The sequence below is a fragment of the Pan paniscus genome, chromosome 5 (assembly GCF_029289425.2).
Source record: "Pan paniscus chromosome 5, NHGRI_mPanPan1-v2.0_pri, whole genome shotgun sequence".
Lineage (NCBI taxonomy): Eukaryota > Metazoa > Chordata > Mammalia > Primates > Hominidae > Pan > Pan paniscus.
This window is the reverse complement of record NC_073254.2, coordinates 71,561,356-71,583,411: the sequence shown is the minus strand read 5'-3', so window position 1 is coordinate 71,583,411 and position 22,056 is coordinate 71,561,356. Positions and strand designations below refer to the sequence as shown.

At 37.9% G+C, this 22,056-nt stretch overlaps 1 protein-coding gene across 7 annotated transcripts in view; it reads right to left on the bottom strand.

The window, feature by feature from the left end:
* The window catches only part of ZNF451 (zinc finger protein 451), a 114,070-nt gene that overhangs the window by 57,031 nt on the left and 34,983 nt on the right, over positions 1 to 22,056 (bottom strand). For 4 of the 7 annotated variants that reach the window (XM_063604930.1, XM_063604929.1, XM_063604927.1 and 1 more), the window contains 2 exons: positions 21,860 to 21,943; positions 13,627 to 13,707 (listed from right to left, as the gene is read on the bottom strand). In XM_063604930.1, coding sequence (XP_063461000.1) covers positions 13,627 to 13,707; positions 21,860 to 21,943 — 165 coding nt within the window. Of the gene's footprint in view, positions 1 to 647; positions 12,165 to 13,626; positions 13,708 to 21,859; positions 21,944 to 22,056 lie in introns of those variants that run through there. The other 3 variants (XR_008625632.2, XM_063604931.1, XM_034962276.3) reach the window with 3 other exon arrangements.

Here is a 22,056-nt window from a genome sequence, read left to right as displayed (position 1 = left end):
TAGACCTCTCTGTGAAATGGAACAATTTTGCTCCATATACCACACACGGTGATATAACCTAGGAAGAAAGCACTCTGCAAGAACAGTTACTACCCAGAGAAGTGACCACAACAACCCAGTTTCCTATCTCACTCATCATAGGCACTTTCTGCCTACTGAAAAAGCCAGTAATAGAAAAAGATGCAATTTGTAGGAGGGAAGAAGGTAAGGAATAAGGTGAGGGGATATACACAAAACAATCCAAGGCAGGTTTATTTACAGTCATAATATCTCCCTGAACATCAGCTGGCACTGATGATCCAGAGGAGTACCAACTGGAGACTATTTCTTTCATCACCTCTATCTTATATGTAAGGGACTCCAAGTTCAAAGAAAGCTCAAAGGAACAACCAACTGCAAAAGAATTAACTTTGCACATTATCACGGTATCTGACTAGCGCATTTGGTTTGAACAGAATTCCTGCAACAAATGGATTACTTCATAGAAACCCAATTTCAAAGTCCGCTTATTATTGCCCATCCTAAAGCTTCAATTCATAGTTTGGTCTGAAGTTTGCACCACCCCCCAAAGTTCTGTTTACCAGAAGCCCCTTCTACTCAATTTATATAACTGAAACCCGGATCCCAAATAACACTTTGAAAAGCAATGGTTTTTCTCAATAATTTTATATGCAAATACAGATAAAGCAGAAGAGATAAACGCAGCATAACAGTACAATATTTATTTACCATCTTACCATCTCCAGCAGCAAAGCTTTAGAACCAGGAAACCCTCTTTTTACAAAGCAATCTCCTTCCCACCCCCAATTAGTTGTTTACAAATACAAAGTACACAGAACATCTGCTTTGTATGAACAAATCTTAAAACACACATATAGATATACTCCATTCTGTAAAGTACTTTATTCAGTTAATAAGGCTAGTCCCACCAAACCTGTTAAAAAAGATTTTCCTATATTCTCTTTTGAGTAAACTGCCAACATCTATCTCTATAAAAATCATTTTAGGAAAATGACTTACATCCTCCTTCAGTACAGGACCAAAATATAACAGTAACTGGACCTTAAGAGATTTTTAAAATATACGGCCAGGCGTGGTGGCTCACAACCATAATCCCAGCACTTTGGGAGGCCGAAGCAGGTGGATCACCTGAGGTCAGGAGTTCAAGACCAACCTAGCCAACATGGTGAAATCTTGTGTCTACTAAAAATACAAAAATTAGTTGAGTGTGGTGGCAGGTGCCTGCGATTCCAGCTACTCAGGAGGCTGAGGCAAGAGAATCGCTTGAACCCGGGAGGCAGAGGTTGCAGTGAGCCAAGATCGCACCACTGCACTCTAGCCTCAGCGACAGAGTGAGACTCCGTCTCAAGAAACAAACAAACAAACAAAAAACAAACAAAAAAAAAGACACAGTAACTCTGAATATGAAGTGTGACAAAGCAAAAGGGAGTTTTTTAACCCTGAGTGCCACTGTTCCACCTCTGGCACAGAAGGAAAAAAAAAAAAGGATGAACTGTAGAGAAAATAAAAGTAAAAGTGGGAATGGGGCCTGGTACGGTGGCTCACGCCTGCAATCCCAGCACTTCGGGAGGCCAAAGTGGGCAGATCACTTGAGGTCAGGAGTTCGAGACCAGCCTGGCCAACATGGCAAAACCCCCATCTCTACTAAAAATACAAAAAATTAGCCAGGAATGGTGGCATGCGCCTGTAATCCTAGCTACTTGGGAGGCTGAGGCAGGAGAATCTCTTGAACCTGGGAGGTGGAGGTTGCAGTTAGCCGGTATGACCCCACTGTACTCCAGCTTGGGCGCCAGAGTGAGACTGTCTCAAAAAATAAAGGAAAAAAAAAAAAAAAAGAAGGTAAAGGTGGCCAACAGCAAGGAAAAAAACTTAAAAAACGAACACGAAGTTGACAAAATGTGTTGGAGCTGCTGGAGATATTACTGGGACAAGGTCTACAACCCAGTTTCCTATCTGAAACACCTAGAGAGGGTTCTGGTGATAGGAACCCACTTCCTCCTTCAATACAACACCTCCAAATGCCAATGAAGCAATATTTTTATAAGTATCTTTATTTTCCCCAAGTCCACCTAGAAATGATCTGTAAGTCAAAACACAAGGAAATTAACCACTTTTAGCTACCCTGAGGACACCTTTCCATAGGTGACCCTGAAGTATGCAACCATTTAACCATGAAGGGATACCACATTCCACTTCAGGAACATTATCCTGTTCATCCTCAGAGTTGTTTTCTACCAGTGCCTCAGTTCTTTCTGATTGCTTGAGCTGCCCCAGAGCCAGAGGTGCACTGTAGAAAGCCCACCTTGGGCTCAGTTCTGGGAAAGAAAGAATTGTTCTAGATGTACATAATGGACTATGGTACAAACCAACCCCTAGAGAGACAACTCCTAGAACCTTACAAGTAATGGCTATACAAACTTAGCACACTTTGAATATGTAGGAACCAGTACATATTCACAGATAATTTATCATCATCTATTTAGTCTCCTTCATTTCTGTTCCCCCTAAAGACTATTTCTTATAATTCTGAAACCAGACACACCCCATTATGTTACCCACACTGTTCCACACTCCTGTTCCTCCAGCTGAATGTCTGGCTCCTGTTTCTCCACCAGGCCAACTAACTCTTGCCTAATCATCCTCCAAAACTCAGCTCACACACTTGGTAAGAAAAGCTTTTCCTCACCCCTCTATATGGCTTTTCTTATTCCATCACCACAGGCATTCTTCCAAAAAGGACATCTGCTCTTATACTTTAGTGGTATTTATTTCTCTGGAGAATATACCATCTCTTATTAACCCTCAGTATTCTCAGACCTTTCTCAATACCTGCCTGCACATAGCAGGTACTGAAAAAGATGTTTGACAAACTAAAAGACTGTTTTCAACACAGATACGAAATAACAAAATACCATCTATCAAAAATTGTATACACATACATACACACTCTAACTCCTCATTCTACATTCTCTTATTTTATTATTATGAGCATTTCTTAGCTTGTACTTGAGAAAAGAGACTATTTTACTTTAAATATATCTTTTAATGACTTAGTACACTGTTAGGCTTGTAAGACAGCCTTAAAAAATCATAAAGGGGAACATGATCACATGGCATGAAATGAACATTTACATGCTGTTAAATAACATTTTAAAATGTATGTATCTATAGCCAATACCATAGAATACCATATCCAATATGAATAGAAACAGCACAATTACCTGAAAAAGGAAATCTGTATCGGGCTTTAGTGTGTTTTCAAAGTACTTTCGGATATTATCTCATTTGAGAGTAAGAAAACTGAGGCTCACAAAACAAGTGACTTGCTAATGCTGAGGGTCAAGGTCTTTGGAATTCAAATACCATGTGCTTTGCACCATTCCTTTTTCCTTCCATTAAACCAATATCCTCAAAATGCCAGTTAAAAAAAAAATGTGTGTATATGAAACAAAATGAATGTAATAAGCAACATAGAACAAAGAAAAAACTCAAGCAATACGATTAACATAATCAGTGCTGAAAATGAATGGAAACAGAAACCAATGACTACGAATCAAGAATAATCTTAGTCCAGCACAGTGAAATCTCAATGCGAGAACTAAGAGGATAGGGTTCCTGATGTGACAAGTGAAATAATCAGGAATTAGTTAATAGCTAAGACATCAAATACTAGTGGGGTGACAGTAAAGCCATAAAGGAAGTTCAGAAAATGAAAAGATTTGTGTATGTAAAATTAGTTTACCCTAGAAGTAAAACTTGAATGGGGCTTTGAAAAACACATGGAGGCAGCCTAGTATAATGCTGAATTGAGACTGGAAAAAGTCCATATTTAAAGCTCAGTTCCACCACCTGAGCAAGTTGCTTAATGACTCAATGAAGTTTCAATTCTTCTTCTGCAAAATAAGAATGAATTTCTCTCAAGAGTGCCTTGCAACCAGCACAGAGCCTGTACTACAGACTATACAAATGTAGATTCTTTCTTCTACTGCCTTCCCAGGCAGGAAGATGACAATTAGACACACGGATATTAACATGCTTCCAAGACCTGTCAGAATATATAGAAGCTGTTCCAAGCCATTAAAGAAAGATCAATACACAGGCCGTTCTGTCCCAAGAATCTAAATGAGACTACTTATATAACTATATTCTACTGAAGGCAAAAAGGAACGGGCTGCATACCTAACAGTAGTTAGATGTAAATTAAATATGTAAAAAAAAAATGAATTGAAAACTGTGTTTAGTGACTTGGGGAAACGTTTTTATTTCACCATCCACATCACTGTTACCTCACCAATCAAAAGAGCTATTAAGGGACCACAACATATAGTTATTTAACACATTACTACATTTATAAATCAAGGTAGTGTGAAACACAGCCATCACAAATAAAAGTAGGAGTTAACAAGAGGTCTAACTGTAGCCGTTAACAGTAAATGCTGTGATAGAGCCACTCTTACGGGTAATGAAAGAAAACAGTACTATGATAGCTCATGGAGCAAAGATGGCATATGAAAGTTAGTCTTACAAAAGGACTACTAACTGAACACAATTCTTGAAGCACTTAAGGTCAAAGTAGAATTTTTAAAAATATCACCAAATACAGGCCGGGCACTGTGGCTCACGCCTGTAATCCCAGCACTTTGGGAGGCCAAGGTGGGTGGATCACAAGGTTCAGGAGATTGAGACCACCTGGACTAACACGGTGAAACCCCATCTCTACTAAAAATACAAAAAATTCGCCGGGTGTGGTGGCGGGCACCTGTAGTCCCAGCTACTCAGGAGGCTGAGGCAGGAGAATGGCATGAACCCGGGAAGCAGAGCTTGCAGTGAGCCGTGATCTCACCACTGTACTCCAGCCTGGGTGACAGAGCAAGACTCCGTCTCAAAAAAAAAAAAAAAAAAAAAATCATCAAATATAAACTATTTACTTTCACGTTACCAAAGGAATATACTCAGGAATACTAGAAAACAGTACAACTTGAGAGATCTCCAAAGTCCTAAAAGAAAATACAGACAGCCTGAGAATTCTTATTGAATTCTTGACAAGGTATCACAAAACCCAACAGACCATTTGAAATAGGTTACCTCAACCAGTAAAGCCCTTAACATCTACGGAAAACGGGTTAACTTTAAGATATATCAGAGCTGTATTATAATAAATCCATGGGGATGGGCTTCAAAATTTTTATAAGATACATCTGACCATAAACTATATATAATAAACTTGTGTGAACATGTAGAGATGAGAAAATAATACTACCATTAAACAAGGTAGCACTAAAAGTTGATTTAAGTTCAAAAATCAAAGTAGTTTGAGATACTGGACTGGCTATATTTTTTTTAAAAGGGACATTAGAAGAAACTAGAATATCTCTTCTAATAATGCTTTAAAGACATGGTATTTAAATATACAAACACAAAGCCACATCAAAATCCTGTCTAGTATACACTGATAGAATAAAAAATATCATCTACATCGAAGCGATTATGGGAAGATCAGACATCCTTTCAGAAAGATGTGTTGAATACAGGAGAAGAAAAGATTAATACATAGAATAACTGATATGCTAACAACATCAAAAGGACATGGTTGGACTATGACCACTTCCAGATATATCCCACAGGAAGCAAACAAAATTTCCAGTAATAAGTTATCTCAATGGTACCAAACACTACTAAAGTTTTCATTATAACAAAAAACAAGTAAATGAAAAGACAAAGAAGTAAAAAATATTCCACTAATAAGAGAAGATTTAATAAAACAATATTCTGTTCATCCAGGAAGGGAAATTTCATAAAATAATATTTTAATGGTTTATAAAACTCAATATATCTGGAAAAATAATAAAAAGATATGCATTCAATACAATAATCACCAGTTTACTGATAACTTCCACTTATATATTTTCTTAAGTAAAAAATAAAGACTGGTTTGTGTATCTACTATGATAAACCACACAGAATCGATCTAGTCTATTGAATCACATGCATAAGATGCATACAGACGAGACAATTATTGGACTAGCCACTAACATTAAATACAGAATGATGAATTCCAAAAGACAAAAGAACCTAAACAGTGCGAGACTGTGGCAAAATATGCCTCACATAAAAAAAAAAAAAAAAAAAAATTTCACAGCCAGGCGCGGTGGCTCACGCCTATAATCCCAGCACTTTGGGAGGCCAAGGCGGGCGGATCACTTGAGGTCAGGAGTTTGAGACCAGCCTGACCAACATGGAGAGACCCCGTCTCTACTAAAAATACAAAATTAGCAGGTCATGGTGACACATGCCTGTAATCCCAGCTACTCGGGAGGCTGAGACAGAATTGCTTGAACCCGGGAGGTGGCGGTTGCAGTCAGCCAAGATCGTGCCATTGCACTCCAGCCTGGGCAACAAGAGCGAAACTCTGTCTCAAAAAAAAAAAAAAAAAGATTTCACTTATTGCAATCTTTAAACTACTTCTACAAAGATCTAATCGATAATTTCAAACCTTCATCAGAATCCCAGTCAACTAGTTATATCTTCAAGAATAATGAATGTCATGTCCATCCACATCAGTATCCAATTTTACCAGACAAAGGGATTCCGGAATGTGTCTTTTTCAACCTCCTTGTTTACAGTACCTGAGAGGTTATCCTGGATGTATCAGGTCCTTAAGGACATTATCAATCAGGTCACTTAGGTAGCACTCAGTAAATTATTAGTGTAGTACTAATATAGAATACTAAATACTGTCCAAGTAGCCTGAATGAGTTTATGCTCCCTTCAAAATGTCATTTTGAGGGCTAAGTAAATAAATGGAATTATCCTGATTGATAAAGAAGCTGCCACACGGTTTAAAAAAAAAAAGTTTAAATGTACTTATACTGATAAGGAAGCTGTCATTCATTCTTTTAAAAAAAGATAAAAGTGTCAGCAAATTTACTGCTTTTTAAAAATGTCCTTGCTTATTCTAACCAAGTAAACACATCCACTTATCAAATATAAGTTGTGTTATCATGGCTAAGAACAAGGTTAGATACGAGACAATCAGAAAACCTAGAGCATATCTATAGAAAACAAAGCTGCCTTAAGGCCCCCCAAAATTAGCCACTCACTAATAACAAAAAGGAACTACTGTCTAGTTAGTTAAATAAGGGGGAGGGAGGTATACTCTATAACCTTCTGAAATGAATCAACAGTGCTATAAAGAAAACAAATTAACATTCAGAAGGGAGTACATTTAGATAGTGCAATTGTACAAATGATAGAGTAATAAACTACAAGATTAAATCACTGTACAAAATTCACATAAATACCACCAGCAATATATGCAAGACATCAAAGTTTAAGTTTTAAAGAAAAGTGTAGAATTAAAAAGGCACTTCATATAAAAATGGAAACAGTACTTCTCTATACACAGTAACTACAAGAAACCATATTGTCTCTGTATACATTGTATATCTAATCAAGAAATAACATTTTGAAGAATCAAGATCATTAGATACATCCTTTTTGAGAATACCAGATCATTAAACTTGCAACTATTCCAAGGCCTCCTAGAAAACCTAGAGGTATTTAAACGTTAGAGGTTGGCCTAGTAGAGAATTTTGTTGCAGGTTCTGAACATGGCAGGCATAATATGAGGATTTATTATCTGACTAAGAGTTTCTGATTCTATTGGGGTAATCTCCCTAGACCAAATCCTCACTTTAAGTTTTATAACATTATCATTCAAGTATGCCAGAGATTTTAAAATAATAAAAAATTAACACATTAAAGATATTTCTTTTGCAATCAAGAAACTAATCTATTACTAAAACCTCTTCCTGATCTGCATTCTGTCCCCATCCCTATTAAACGGTCAAATCCTTTCAGAACTACTTGGTCACCAATTTGATAATTTCCCAATACCTTTACACTTCCAGGAAAACAGAGTATCAGGAGACACTTGGGCATATCAGTTAGAGTAACTAAGAAAGGATACTTTTACTTATTACTGGGCAACATAAATATCACAGGAGGAAAAGAGAACAGCAACATCATCTTACAAATATTTAAGAATGGAGGAGCTGCGCAACAATGCAAATATAGTCAACACTACCATACGCTTAAAAAATGGTTAAGGTGCTCAGCTTTATGTGCCTTTTTTTTTTCTTTTTTTTAACCACAATTTAAAAGGCAAAGGGAAGGGGAAGCATATTAAAGGGAAGTGCCAAAATCGTTTCAGACAAACACATTCTCAGGCATAACTTACTTCGGTTTAGTTTAAGGTTTGAAATAAGAGTATTTCAAAAACCACCAAGTTTATGACATAGCATCTAATTCAGGGAAGGAAAAGGGGACAAATGGAAAGTGAAAAGTCTGAAGTAGCCTTAGCTAGTCAGAAACACTTATGTGCAGCCACATAAAACATTTCCAAGGTCTCTCACCACTGAGTTCTCCAGTGGCAAGTCCTCTAAGATAAAACTACAGTGCCGATATCAAGAGCACATGGGATTGCTTGATTGGTGCAATACACATAAGCTACAAAAATGTATGATTTCTTAGGCCTTTGTTTCTGTTCAGGTAATCGATATTCTTCTGGAGTTTAGTTTGAAAGACACTTTGTAGAGAACACTGGCATGGACCTATTTCTACAGAAGTGGAAATAAAATTTTGAGTAAAATACAGAAAAATAAGATAAATATTAACTCTTGATATGACTGGGCTAAATTTGCAAAACAATATCCCCTTTATTAAGACTAGTTCAAGTTTAATCTACAAATAGGACAAACAAGATCAATACAGTACCCTGAAATTAACTGATAAAGTAATTTCTTCCAAGTAGGAAAATTTACGCCATCAACCTCTGTAGCACAAATAAGGAAGAAAAGTAGATTTTAAAATGGGTGCTGAATATGGTTATGATGGGGGAGGAGGAATGAGCTTCCAATAGATTATTAAAAAGTGTGGCACCAGAGAAAACGTCAATTACCACTGTGCAACAACTGTGACAAGAACAGAAGCCACATAAACCGTAAAACAGTGCCATATTCCATTAGTAGTACATCCAAAATGCCTTGATCAAGCAGATGAAAAAACGCAGAAGTTACAGAATTAAGTCTGTCAATAAAAACAACTGTTTTTGGCTGCCAAGCAAATAATACTAGGTGATGTATTCAGACCCCTCAAACTTGACATATTCTCCATTCCTGATGTCATGCTGTGAAGAAATGGATCTAAGGGCTGATATACCATACATCCACTACCTTGAGTCTAAAGAGAAGATACTGTGGGACATATAATTGAGGTATCTGCTGCCAGTTCCACTATGGTGAAAAACTATTAATGGGACCAATTGGGAGCAAAAAGATAAGCTGTCTCTTACACTAAGAATCTGACTAAATTAAGTAACCAATTAACCAAGAGCGTATCACTTAAATCTTGATTTCAGCCTTTCAAATCATTAATGGATATCATCACTTAGATATCCAGAAACAGAGCTGTGTGGCTTGTTCTCTTCACCACATCCACAGCTATGCTTTAAATCTTAAGGATTCTCAATAAAATCTAGACTGATGGTATCCCTCTTTATTACAATAAGGGGACAAGATTGTCAGGCATGTTTGGAATTCTTGGTCTTAGGAGTTCAGATTTGCATGCCTGGATCGTGTAACATCCTTTATTTCCAGGGCACTGATGTGCGCATTAGTATTTAGAGTGTGATGCACTATCAAGCTCAAAAGAATTAAATGTTTAGAAGGTAGGTTGTTTAAGAAGGCCATCTTGGTGAAAGGCCCAGCTTACAGTGAGAGACTACCATGACTCAGTCTTACAGCTTGATACGAGAGCTTGATAGGTCAAAGACTATTAGGATTGATAACAACAAAGAATTCTCTCACATGTAGCTTTATGAGTAGTGATGGTATGGTGGCCATCAAAGTCTTGATGAAGATAGTTACTGTGCAATTTCTACAGAGATGTTACAGGTAGAAGTCTTTTTCCAGTTGGTGTCCATAATAGACCTGCGACATCTAGCCATTCCAAGGGGAAGCAAACTGTATTTGGCAAAATTTGATTTGAATTCCAGTTGACACAAAGCTTCATGGCTGATTCTGAAGTCTCACAGAGCTTGACAGTAGTATGAACTCTTGGTGAGTTGACCATCTTGACATAAAGACATTTTAACAGATGTGTCATTTTGTGAAGATCTGTCAAACTGAAGCCTGAACAAGGAAGCACTGATAACCTAAAAGTTAAGGATTTACCTCTGGTCTTAGTAAACAGACATCTAGTATTATTTCTAGATTCAAAATCTGCTAGTCCTCAGTTTACAAATAAGATTTTCCTGAGGAACACATCTTTATATTTTTCTTTAATCACAAGAGGATTCAGATTCCTGAGTGGTCCTCCTCCACACTTATTTTTGGACCAGAAATAAAGGATAAACATTTGTCCAACCCTTTCAAGAAAGTCTCCACTGCTCACTTGGCCAATAAGTCATGAGTTTCTTTATTATATACTTCATTTCAAAAGTCTAGAATTCAAATGTCAGCTGTGATCATTCCAGACATGCATTCAGTTTTTGAGATGATCTCCTACCTGTAGATCCTATTTGTACAAGGAGGAACAAGTAAAATAGTTAGGATCTTGAATGACTATTCTGCTGAACATTAAACAGGTTATTAATTCTTGTATCCATGGCGTTCTGGAGAGTCTCCCTTCTTTCTATATCTATAGGGGTGGTTTCGAGGTTTGTACCAATCCCCTTTGGAGTATCCTCTATTGTGATAATGTGCTTTCTGATCATGACTATAAAAGTATCGATGCTGATTATAGTATTTGTGATCTTTATAGTCATTTTCTTTTATGCTGTTGTCTTCTGCAACAACAGCTTTCACATCTTGTCCAAAAAGGGAAGTACCATCAAAGGGCAAGTGGGAGATCTTCTCCTGGGTTTTCTTAGTGAGAGATGTAAGTCGAAGCCAGGCCTGCCTTCTATAGTCTATGGCCATGGCCATAACTCTGACTACAGAGTCCATTATGTCCCTAGTAGTACAAAGTTGCCAAAGGCCTGCATCCATACCATCAGATATTATGCATCTTGCTTTTCCACGATCAAACTCTGGGTCATGAACCAGATCTTCCATGTCTTCCCAGAGTTTACGCTGATATTGAGTCATATAGGCCATGTAGCTAGCAGCTCGGGCTGCAATGGAGGCTGCGTGGTAAAACCTACAACCCATGACCTCCATTTCTTTTGAGGTAGAATCTAGAGGGGATGCTGTGTTTCCTCTTTTGCTGTGTTCTAATGCTTCTACAATGGGGCCTTCAGCTGGTGGGTTTGGTTGGAAAGGAGAGGTGTCCTTGGCCACAGGATATACCCTGTGTCCCATGAAGGAAGAAGGATGGCAATCAGCAGGGTCTTTAAAAACCTCAGTGGTGGCAATTCTCAGAAGAGGATGCAATGGAGGAACCAAACGTTTTTTAGAAGTCACACAATCAGGTTTCCCTTCACATGACTCCACTTCAGATTGTAATGTCACCCTTTTTATAACACCTCTTTGTTCCATTCTCTTCAAAAGACCTGTGAAACTAGATTGGCTGGGGTCAGATGGCTGCCCTTTGTCATCAGCTGATGGTGATTTGTAATCAGTTTCTTCTTCAACTGTGGATAAATTTTCCTCTTTAGAAGTGGAGATGTCCCAAGGAACTGAGGAGTTCTCACTTGGCCTAGAATGATGAAATCTAAAACAGCTCCTGGACTGCAGATCACGTATCACTCGGGACATTTCAGCTACTTGTGTCTGGAGATAGAGGATGGCATCCCGTCCATGCTGTGAAGCTGAAGAAGAATCTATACGTAAATTCTCTTTGACCTCAGAAGAGGCCAAAGATTCTTGGGGGACCAGAAGTGGAGATGAAGGCAGAGTCTGAAAATTCTGTGATGATTTAAGGGTCTCTGTCTCAGAGATCTTAGTATCTGAATTATTTTGATCATTTTTCTGGTTCTCCAATGGGTTCTCAACAGAGGAAGTTTGAGAAACTATCCTTTCTGGACTGCTGGAACAACTCCCAGAGAAGGAGCTGCTATCTCCAATGGGAAGAGGAACATTGCAGCTAGAGCACATTTCTGGGCGATGATTCTCAGAGGATGGCACCTTAGATTCAGGCATTCTCTGGGTTATCCACATGAACAAGAAAACCAAGGAAGAAAAAAAATATGCTTTTAATATGTTAACTTTCAAGTGCAGAGATTCATGTCCAGTAAGTAGAACTCAATTTTTAAATTATTATAATTAACAGTGAAAGATACAATCCACTCAAGGTCAGCAAAAGGAATCAGAGAAGTCAAATCCACAAGCTTCACTACCCCAAAGACCCAAAATCAACTACTGGCCTTAATCTGGAACTCTGTTTATGAAAAAGGAGAGAGTAAAAACAAGCTCAGATCACGTGGTGCTATGCTGGCCTGCTGTTTGGTCCTGTGTGAGACCACTCATAAGAATAAAAGAAAAAAATATCCCATTCAAGATATGTTAAGTTCTACTCAAGATATGCAAGAAGCTAATGATGGCAAAGAGAACTTAAGGAAAGTTCCACTGAGAAGAAAAAAAAATCTAAAACTCCCCCATTAGAGTCATTTTAGGCACCTCTGAAAATTCTGTCATTCACTGTCCACAAATAACAAAACTTCCCACTTGTATAGTCCTACTTTATGGTTTGTAGTTATAAGAAGTTATAATTTGTTACCTCATTTCATCCTCACAACAACCCTGTGAGGTAGGTATTATTTGATTAAAAAACGGAGGGTAAAAGGTTACTTAATTTATCCAAAGTCACAGAATTTGTAAAGAGTAAAGCTGGGACTCAAACCCAGGTATTCTGATTCCAAGTCCAAGTCTCAATCCCCTATATCACAGAGCAAGAAGTTTGTGGCCACTCTGAACAATAACTAAGAGTTTTCTAATCCAAGATGAAAACAGCTCATTAACAGAAGTTTGGGCTAAAGCAAGGACAAATGAAAGGCAAGACTGTTACAAAGGGCTCAACTAGTTCAATTCACAGAGCAAGGGAAGTATTGGTCCAAGGGTCAAACCTACAACCAGTACATCACAGGTAAGATAAATAACTCCAAATATGTGGGGCACAGACAAGGTTAAAGGGATGATGACTGAAGTAATATATCCCCTATAAACCCTTCCCCCACTTTCCATTCCTAAAAGGATCTCTACATATCCTTTTTTCTAAGAGAAAACAAATTTTCTGTGGTCATGTGGTTCTGGAACAAAAGAATCCTGTTGTATAGGGCACCTGAGGAGAGTAAAGGAAAAGAGAAGGGAAAGAGGAATCAATAAGCTTGTAGTTTTTATTCCATTTCCATTTTATCAGATATCACCTCTAAGGCTCTGAATTTCCCAGAGTCATATTATCATTTTTTTCATAAGCTCATTCAAAGTAGAGGAAAAAAACTGGAAGTAGGAGATCTGGGCAAAGGACTCCTTGGACTACCTATTTTAGCCCATTCTAATAGAACTGGCTATTTCTAAACACAGCCTTCCCTGATTTGGTAACTCTCTTTAGAGAATTCCTCTTAAAAGACACAAGTGAAGAAACACAAATCAAATGTAATGTACTTACATCAGTATAAGAGGTGCTAGGCTCTTCATCATCACTGCTGACCAGATCAATGTATTCAAGAACAGGTCGTAATGGTCCTTCCTATAAACAATCAAGCAAATTTAGAAGTCATTAACAGTTATTCAAACCAAATTAGCATTTAAACCTACAGTGTTTTTTGGTTGGGACTGGCAAGAATTACTCTGAAGAGGGAGCTTTGTGGGTAGCAGAAAATAACCAGAACAAAAGCAGCAGAGGAAAATATTCAAAATATATAAATGTAAAATGATGACAAGACCTAAAAGGAAGCACCTACACCCCTGTAGAATATTAGGGCCATGTCAATTACTTGGGAAAGGAAAATTAATATAAGACCAGTGCTACAAAGACACAAATATTATAATCCAGTGCTTTACACCTAGAATTGGTATCAAAAGTCTGTTAATATATCCAAGTTCAAAAATGAATTATTTGACTTATAGCTCAGCTTCATCATCCACCACTGCAGAGTCAAGCACCAAACCTGAATTCTTTTCCATTCTTTCTTTCCATCCATGCCAATTTCTTCATCAACCAGGCCTTGAATGTCAGGCTTAAAAGCCTAGATTTTATTCAATAGGCAAAAGAAAATAAAAAATAATAATAAGACAATAACATGAGAACTGTGCTTCAAGATCAATCACATAGAGGAGTATGGAGAGCAGGGAAAGCAAGATAATCAGTATAGGCACATGATAATGGTGGTGATGGCAAGAAGAGTATGGTAGTGGATATACAAGAGAATACAATTAAAATGGAAAACTAAAAGAGATTGATTATTAGGCCGGGTGTGGTGGCTCATGTCTGTAATCTCACCACTTTGGGAGGCCAAGGTGGGGGATCACCTGAGGTTAGAACCATGCCTGGCTAATTTGTGTACTTTTAGTACAGATGGGGTTTTACCATGTTGGCCAGGCTGGAGTTCGAGAGCAGCCTGACCAACATGGTAAAACTCCATCTCTACTAAAAACGTACAAATTAGCCAGGCATGGTGGTGTGTGCCTGTAGTCCCAGCTACTCAGGAGGCTGAGGCCGGAGAATTGCTTGAACCTGGGAGGCAGCAGTTGCAGTGAGCCAAGATCACGCCACTGCACTCCAGCCCGGGCAACAGAGCAAGACTATCCTAATAATAATAATAATAATAATAATAATAATAATAATAAATATATAAATAAAAACAAATTTAAAAGATTATTTAAAAAACAAAACAAGGAGTCAGTGATCTCTAAGTTTTTAACCTCAGGTGACTATAAGAATAGTAATGCCATTAGTATAACTTTGGAAAGCAGAAACAGAAAGCTGACATTCCTATGGGCTGAAGTAACAGTGGTACACAGGGTGTATCTAGCAGACAGCTGGAAATGCAGGCCTGTAATCTGGGAAGTATGAACATACCTGGAAATAAAGACTTGAGAGTTGCTCCCCTAGAAGACTATTAAACTCTAGAACTAAACTGAACTATCATATTGCCTCAATAAAAAGCTGTCAGTGTTAAATGTGGCCAGAAACATGGCAACAATAAAATGCCACTGAATGTGGCAACCAGACATTTTTTAAATGTCTTTGAGAGAGCAACTTTCAAGAAAGTAGTGAGCACAGAAGCCAGGCTCTAAAACACTAGAGAATGCAGTAGAAAAGGCCATATTCTTTTGAGAAATCCAGTATGTTGGAAACAAAAGAAAGGAACACAGAAGAAATAATAGCTGAGGAAAGGATTTTGTAGGATGTAGAAAGTTGACTGCTGGAGACAGAAGCTGAGATCTAGATAATGATCTTCCCTAGAATAGGCATCCAGTCTCAAAGATAGCTTCTTTCTCCCCTAGGCTATGACTTCTGCTCAACCAAGAAACTGCCATCTTTTGGGTACTAATTCAGATACCAAGATAAAACGAGAGGGCAAAACTGGGCAGGGATCTGTAGCAAAGGAATTGAGATTTTTGCTCAAACTATAAACACAGAAGTAAAAAATAAAGAAACAGAGGAAGCAATACTCTCCAATATATGGTAAACAGAGCTGAATCACCTACTTTAAAATCTACATCTGGTATGAAGAATGTAGGCCATGCACGGTGGCTCACACCTGTAATTCCAGCACCTTGGGAGGCAGAGGTGGGTAGATGACTTGAGGTCAGGAGTTCAATACCAGCCTGGCCAACATGGTGAAACCCTGTCTCCACTAAAAATAGGAATAGGGTGTAGTGGCGGGCACCTGTAGTCCCAGCTACCCAGGAGGCTGAGGCAGATGAATCGCTTGAACCCAGAAGGCACAGGCTGCAGTGAGCTGAGATGGTGCCACTGCACTCCAGCCTGGGCAACAGAGCAAGACTCTGTCACAAAAAAAAAAAAAAAAAAAGACTGAAAATTGTATGTTCGATCCAAGAAGACAAATTAAAATATGATAGCTTTTCCCATTGATATAATCATCTTACTTTGCTCTCTACAAGAAATATGCATTAGGAACCTTCATTATAGGTCCACAGAAATAGCAAAACACAAAAGCGTCCCCCTACCCACCCCCCGTAACCAGAAATACACAGAGGGAGAGTTCCCATGCACAGAAAGTAAAGAAGAAGATGAAAGATGACAGGATGCAAGGTAAAAAGTAAAATGGGCTGGAAAAAAATAAGATTATCTTACAGGCTGGGCACGGTGGTTCATGCCTGTAATCCCAGCAGTTTGGGAGACCAAGGTGGGCGAATCGCCTGAGGTCAGGAATTTGAGACCAGCCTGGCCAACATGGTAAAACCCTGTCTCCACTAAAAATACAAAAAATTAGCCAGGCATGGTGGTGGGCGCCTCTAATTCCAGCTACTCAGGAGACTGAGGCAGGAGAATCGCTTGAACCCGGGAGGCAGAGGTTGCAGTGAGCCAAGACTGTGCCACTGCACTCCAGCCTGGGTGACAAGAGCGAAACTCCATCTCAAAAAAAAAAAAAAAAAAAAAACAGAAAGAAAGAAAAGAAGAAAGAAAATGATCAAAAACATAATTTAAAAATAGCTGCAGGCAGGATGGCTCATGCCTGTAATCTCAGCACTTTGGGAGGCCAAGGCAGGTGGACCACATGAGGCCATGAGTTCGAGACCATCTGGGCCAACATGGCAAAACTCTGTCTCTATTAAAAATACAAAAATTAGCTGGGCGTGGTGGTGCACATCTGTAATCCCAGCTACTCAGGAGGCCGAAGAACAAGAATCACTTTAGCCCAGGAGGCAGAAGTTGCAGAGAGCTGAGATCACGCCAGTGCACTCCAGCCTGGGCAACAGAGAGGGACTCTTGTCTCAACAACAACAACAAAAAAGCTGCAGTAATATTTAAAGGGAAGGAGTAAGGACAAATAAGGTTATCAGAAATTTATTCTTGCAGTGAACCATTAAACCAATATGCAAACATTTTTCAACTACTGAAGAACAATAATTTTATATGATTCACACTAAGAGAAAAGAAAAAAAGGAAAATATGGATAGAAAATCCAGACGAGCGTGGTAGATCACGCCTATAATCCCAGCACTTTGGGAGGCCGATGACGGAGGATCACTTGAGTCCAGGAGTTTGACACCATCCTGGAGAGAACAGTGAGACCTCATCTCTACAAAAATAAAATAAATTAGCTGGGCACAGTAGTGCGTGCCTGTAGTCCCAGCTATTTGGGAGGCTGAGGCAGCAGAATTGCTTGAGCCTAGGAGTTCAATGCTGCAGTGAGCTATGATTATGCCACTGCACTCCAGCCTAAGCAAGACTGAGACCCTATCTCTTTAAAAAAAAAAAAAAAAGAAAAAAAAAGTATCACAGAAAATCCAAAATTGAGAAAAAACAGAAGTCATTTAGAATATTTATACATTCAACAAATAATTACTGAGCTTTAAGTGACAGAGTAGAATGAGAAGGGGAATCATGTTGAAAATCACTAAAATGGCAGAGATTGAGTGGAAAAATAAGGACAGACATGTACCCCAAAGGAAAAGATTATTTATACACCAATAGTGTACACTAGCTAATTTTCAGTGAATATGGAAAAACTTCCATGATAATGAGCTTACAGAAGTAAAACATTTAGTACTCCATTTATTTGACTAAGAATCAATAACATTTATTGAGCCCTGTACCATGCCTTGTGCAAAGCTTTTCATGTACATTATTTCACTTAATCCCCCAAATTACTTTACAAGGTGAGATATTGAATTATCAGTATTATCCCATTTAACAGATGGGAAAACTGAGTGAGGTACACTTGGTTCTCTAAACACAACTGGCTGTACAGGCACTATAATTGTGAGGTAGTTCAAAACATAAATACTATTTTTAAATCAATGTTTATTACCTGAGTTCCTGAAATAACACATATTTTCTTCCTTAAGAGAAAATGGACTACCTCTATTACCCCATCTGTGAATACTTTGTAACACTGACCAAAAATAAATTACCAATTTCTCAAAAGAAGTTATGTTTATAATAAAAATATCAAGAAAAAATAATTTGGTATAATATTTATAATTACTACTTATATCTTTAACAACTATAACTGTGTATGGTCCTGTAATTACAAGGTATTTTTATTTGCATTTGTTCTATCCATCAACTAGTAAACCATCATTCTCATGCCCTATTGCACCACTAACAAAAAATAAAGGATTCTAAGCTGGGCATGGTGGAGTGCACCTGTAGTCCCAGCTACTCGGAAGGCTGGGGAGGGAGGGTTGCTTGAACCCACGAGTTTAAAACTGCAGTAAGCTATGATCATAGCACTGCACTCCAGCCTGGGCAAGAGTGAGACCCTGTCTCTGAAATAGAAATAAAAAATTAAATAAAAATAAAATTAAAAATTAAAGAATTCTATTCCCAATACCACACAATTTAGGGGCAGAAGCACATGTAGAAGCATGGCAAAACAGTTTAGGAAAACAGTTAAACCAATATTCTAAGTTTTAAAATATGTTTCATGAAATAAAAAGCTTTCATTCCCGTTATGAGAAAACTGATTCTCTAAGCCAAAACACCAATTTCCTACTAATTGGAAAGAGATGTCAATACACCAAAATATGGTCTACTAAAAAGGTAGTTTACTACAACCAAAGTTTTCTCTAAAACAAAGAATATGGATTTGAGCATAAATCTAAAACCCTACATAATTCATTTTTTCCCCCCATATAGAGAAGTCAGGGACACAGGTTACTTGTGCAGTCCTGACAGGCAACATTTCAAATAGTTTCCAATTGTGCCTGTTTTATAGTTCAAATTTAATCCAACATTCAAGATCTATACTACCTGGCCCATGCCGCCTCCTCCCACTTTAAAAAACAACAAAAAATCTTTCAGAACTACACATAATCCTCTCTGCTTTCCCATTCTGATGCCTTTCCTTGTTTCTTCTACTCAAAATGCCCTTTTAAACACATATAAATCCTAACTACTACTTATTACTACTACTAACTACTACTATGATAAACTGCAAGTCTTATGTCCTTTTTTAACAGCACTATGTACTTTCTGTAAGAGAACTTTCTACTACCTCTAAGGACTATTTACATACTTCTCACCTCCTATCTCATCATTCACACTAAAATACTGACCCTTAAGGGTAGGATGTATTTCAAATTAATCTTTGTAGCTCTAAGGAACTTAACTCACGGCTTTGCATATTATGAGCTTCAACACTTTTTATTTATTGAACCAATCACAGCCCCAAGACACCCAGCCAAATAATACTATTTTCTGCCTGACTCCCTTCTACTGCAGCTAAAGTATTAATACTTGATCTATGTGGTACTGAAGCTATTTAGGAAATTATATCCTGATTTCACTGACTTCCAATGATTCTACACTATATCAATAATCTTGGCTGAAACCTGATTCTCTTGTGTTGTTTTGTTAGCAAAATTACGATAGGTTCCCTCAGCAGTTTGTATGCCTTCATATCTAGAACAGCACTGTGAACTATCACATCATGAGCTACTAGTTTTTTAGAAGTAAATCACATAAAAAATCTGCAATTTCAAAGAAAGATATAAAAACAGTAGTTGAATAAAGGATCATATTACTAAACAGAAATAAGAACAACAGACCTAAATAAGAAGTTTTTGTTATGGCAGCATTCTGTTTCTTGATTTAGGCGCTGTTTACATAGATGTATGAGGCTTTGCAAAACTTTATCCAACAAGTATACTTATGAATTGTGCACTTTTATGTATATTTCAATAAAATTTAAATGAGAGGGCCCATTTTTGCACCCCCCCTCCAAATCTATATCACTCCTTTCTTTCAGCATGCTGTGTTTAGTTTCAGATTCTGTATTCTACAAATCACAGAATAACTCCTGTGCCACCAAGTGGACTAAAAGTGGGAAAATTAGGTTAGTAAGAGCTATGAAATCCAAACCGTAAAAACGAAGAAGTAACATCACAATACTCATTTTTTATCTGAAAAAATCAAACTTTTTCATCTTTACCGAATAAGCATTACTGACTGGAGGAGCCACATATAGGATTGGATTCCAGAGAAAAGTAAAGATTCTGTCTCTGAATATATTTTGAAATATAATTAAGCTATTATTGTCATGTAAGTGGTGCCACTTAAATGTAAAGGGAAAATTTTTAATAGGCTTCTTCTAGTATTGTAATTACACTTACAACATATAATTCACTTCTCCATGTGGAGCTGTCAAACCTCTGAACCTTTATTTGGGAACAAGAGTAAGAAGCTGTATCATGTTAGATATTCAATGATTGTACATTCTTTACTCTTGATGCAAAGACGGAAGTGATCCTCTACATTCAACATAAAATTTAAAGACTCCTTTAAACCAAAGGTGAACTCAAGCCTACATTAACTAGTTACAAGCTACACTGTAATTCATTACACAAAACATTTTTCAAATATTAAGAGATGCTACTTGTGTTTCTCAAAGGGCCATAGTTCATAAAGAAGTATGTCATTCCTAGTATTATTTCTACTAAACACCATAAGAAAAAAATTCTCTTCACAAATATACCAAGATTCAGGAAGAACCTGAAATATCTGTCCTCAAGAGCCATGGAAACCTGTTATTAAACATACTGCAGCCCATGGTGAGGGAAAGGGCAGGATACAATTCACCCCCATCCTCTACTCCAAATCCGTAGAAGATCAAAATGAAAAGGAGAGAGTACAACATACACTGGCAAAGGGTAAGAAATTCAATAAAACAATCTTGTGAAGGACTCCTAAACAAATCTATTAAAATACCATACAAAAATGAATTACCAAAATGGCCCTAATGCTGGGAAAGAAACTGTTTAATAACCAATTTTACAGGGTTTCCCAGCATCCACCATAAATGCACATCAGACACTCAACGAAAAATTCTACAGCTTGAATACAAAACTGCAACTAACTACGGCATTCCAAAAGACGAGTTTGGGACAGAACTGTTTTCTGCCTAGCTAGCTGAGATACCACTTTACGCAAAGCCTTTCTAAAACTCCAATAATTATGGATGAAAATCACCCCAAAATACATCATAAAACACTCTCTTCTGCTTTAGAAACCCATTCTGTACAAAGTGTGCTCAGAAATCCTTATGTCCCTGCACTTGTCTGAAAATGAAGATTCCTAGGCCCCCGCCTGGAAATTCTGATTCGCTAGGTCTGCAGTGGGGCCCAGGAATCTGCCTGTTTATACTTACTAAGGCTTGAAAACTACTGTCTCAAAGGGAACAAACTCAGAAAAACAGAGCACGTTCCCAGTGATGTAGGATTCTTCATTATGAGCATCAACTGTACTATGCCGTAACATGATGATCTCAGAGGTTAGAGAAATCTTCAAGCTATTTGCCTTCATGTTAGAAGCACCATAACGCTAAGATTCTGGGCTCTCACAACCCTTCCTGTTTTCTACGTCCTTGCTCATCATTAGCAGCTCCTTCCTCCGTGTCGCCTTTAGAAGTTACCCTTGCTCCATTTCAAAACAGCGTTTTAGACACCAGCGTTTTTATCTTAAGTTTAAATGAAAGGCAGGGGGCGAGATTAAGTGTACAGCACGTTCTTTAGGACGTGCTCTTTGTGATGGCTACGGGGGTGGCTCAGATAGTTCTTTTGGTAAATTTCCCAATCCTGCGCCATGCTCCAGTGTCTAGTATGTATTAGACACTCATGAACATTAAATGACCAGGTGAGGTAAAATTACATAATGGCCCACCATAGTCTTTTACTCTGGGAAAACCCCAATCATCATTGCTACTTACACTGACAAACTGAATGTCGTCTTCATTTTCATCCGTTGTTGACTCAGATGCCTCAGGGCCAGCTGGAGGGACAGATTCTATTATCTATAAAAACAAGCCAAAACATGCTTATCTGTTCAGCCACATTCTTGTAGGAAGAGAGCGTTTCCGAAAGGAACAATTAAAGACAGAGAGCTCCTGAGGAAAACGAACTGAGC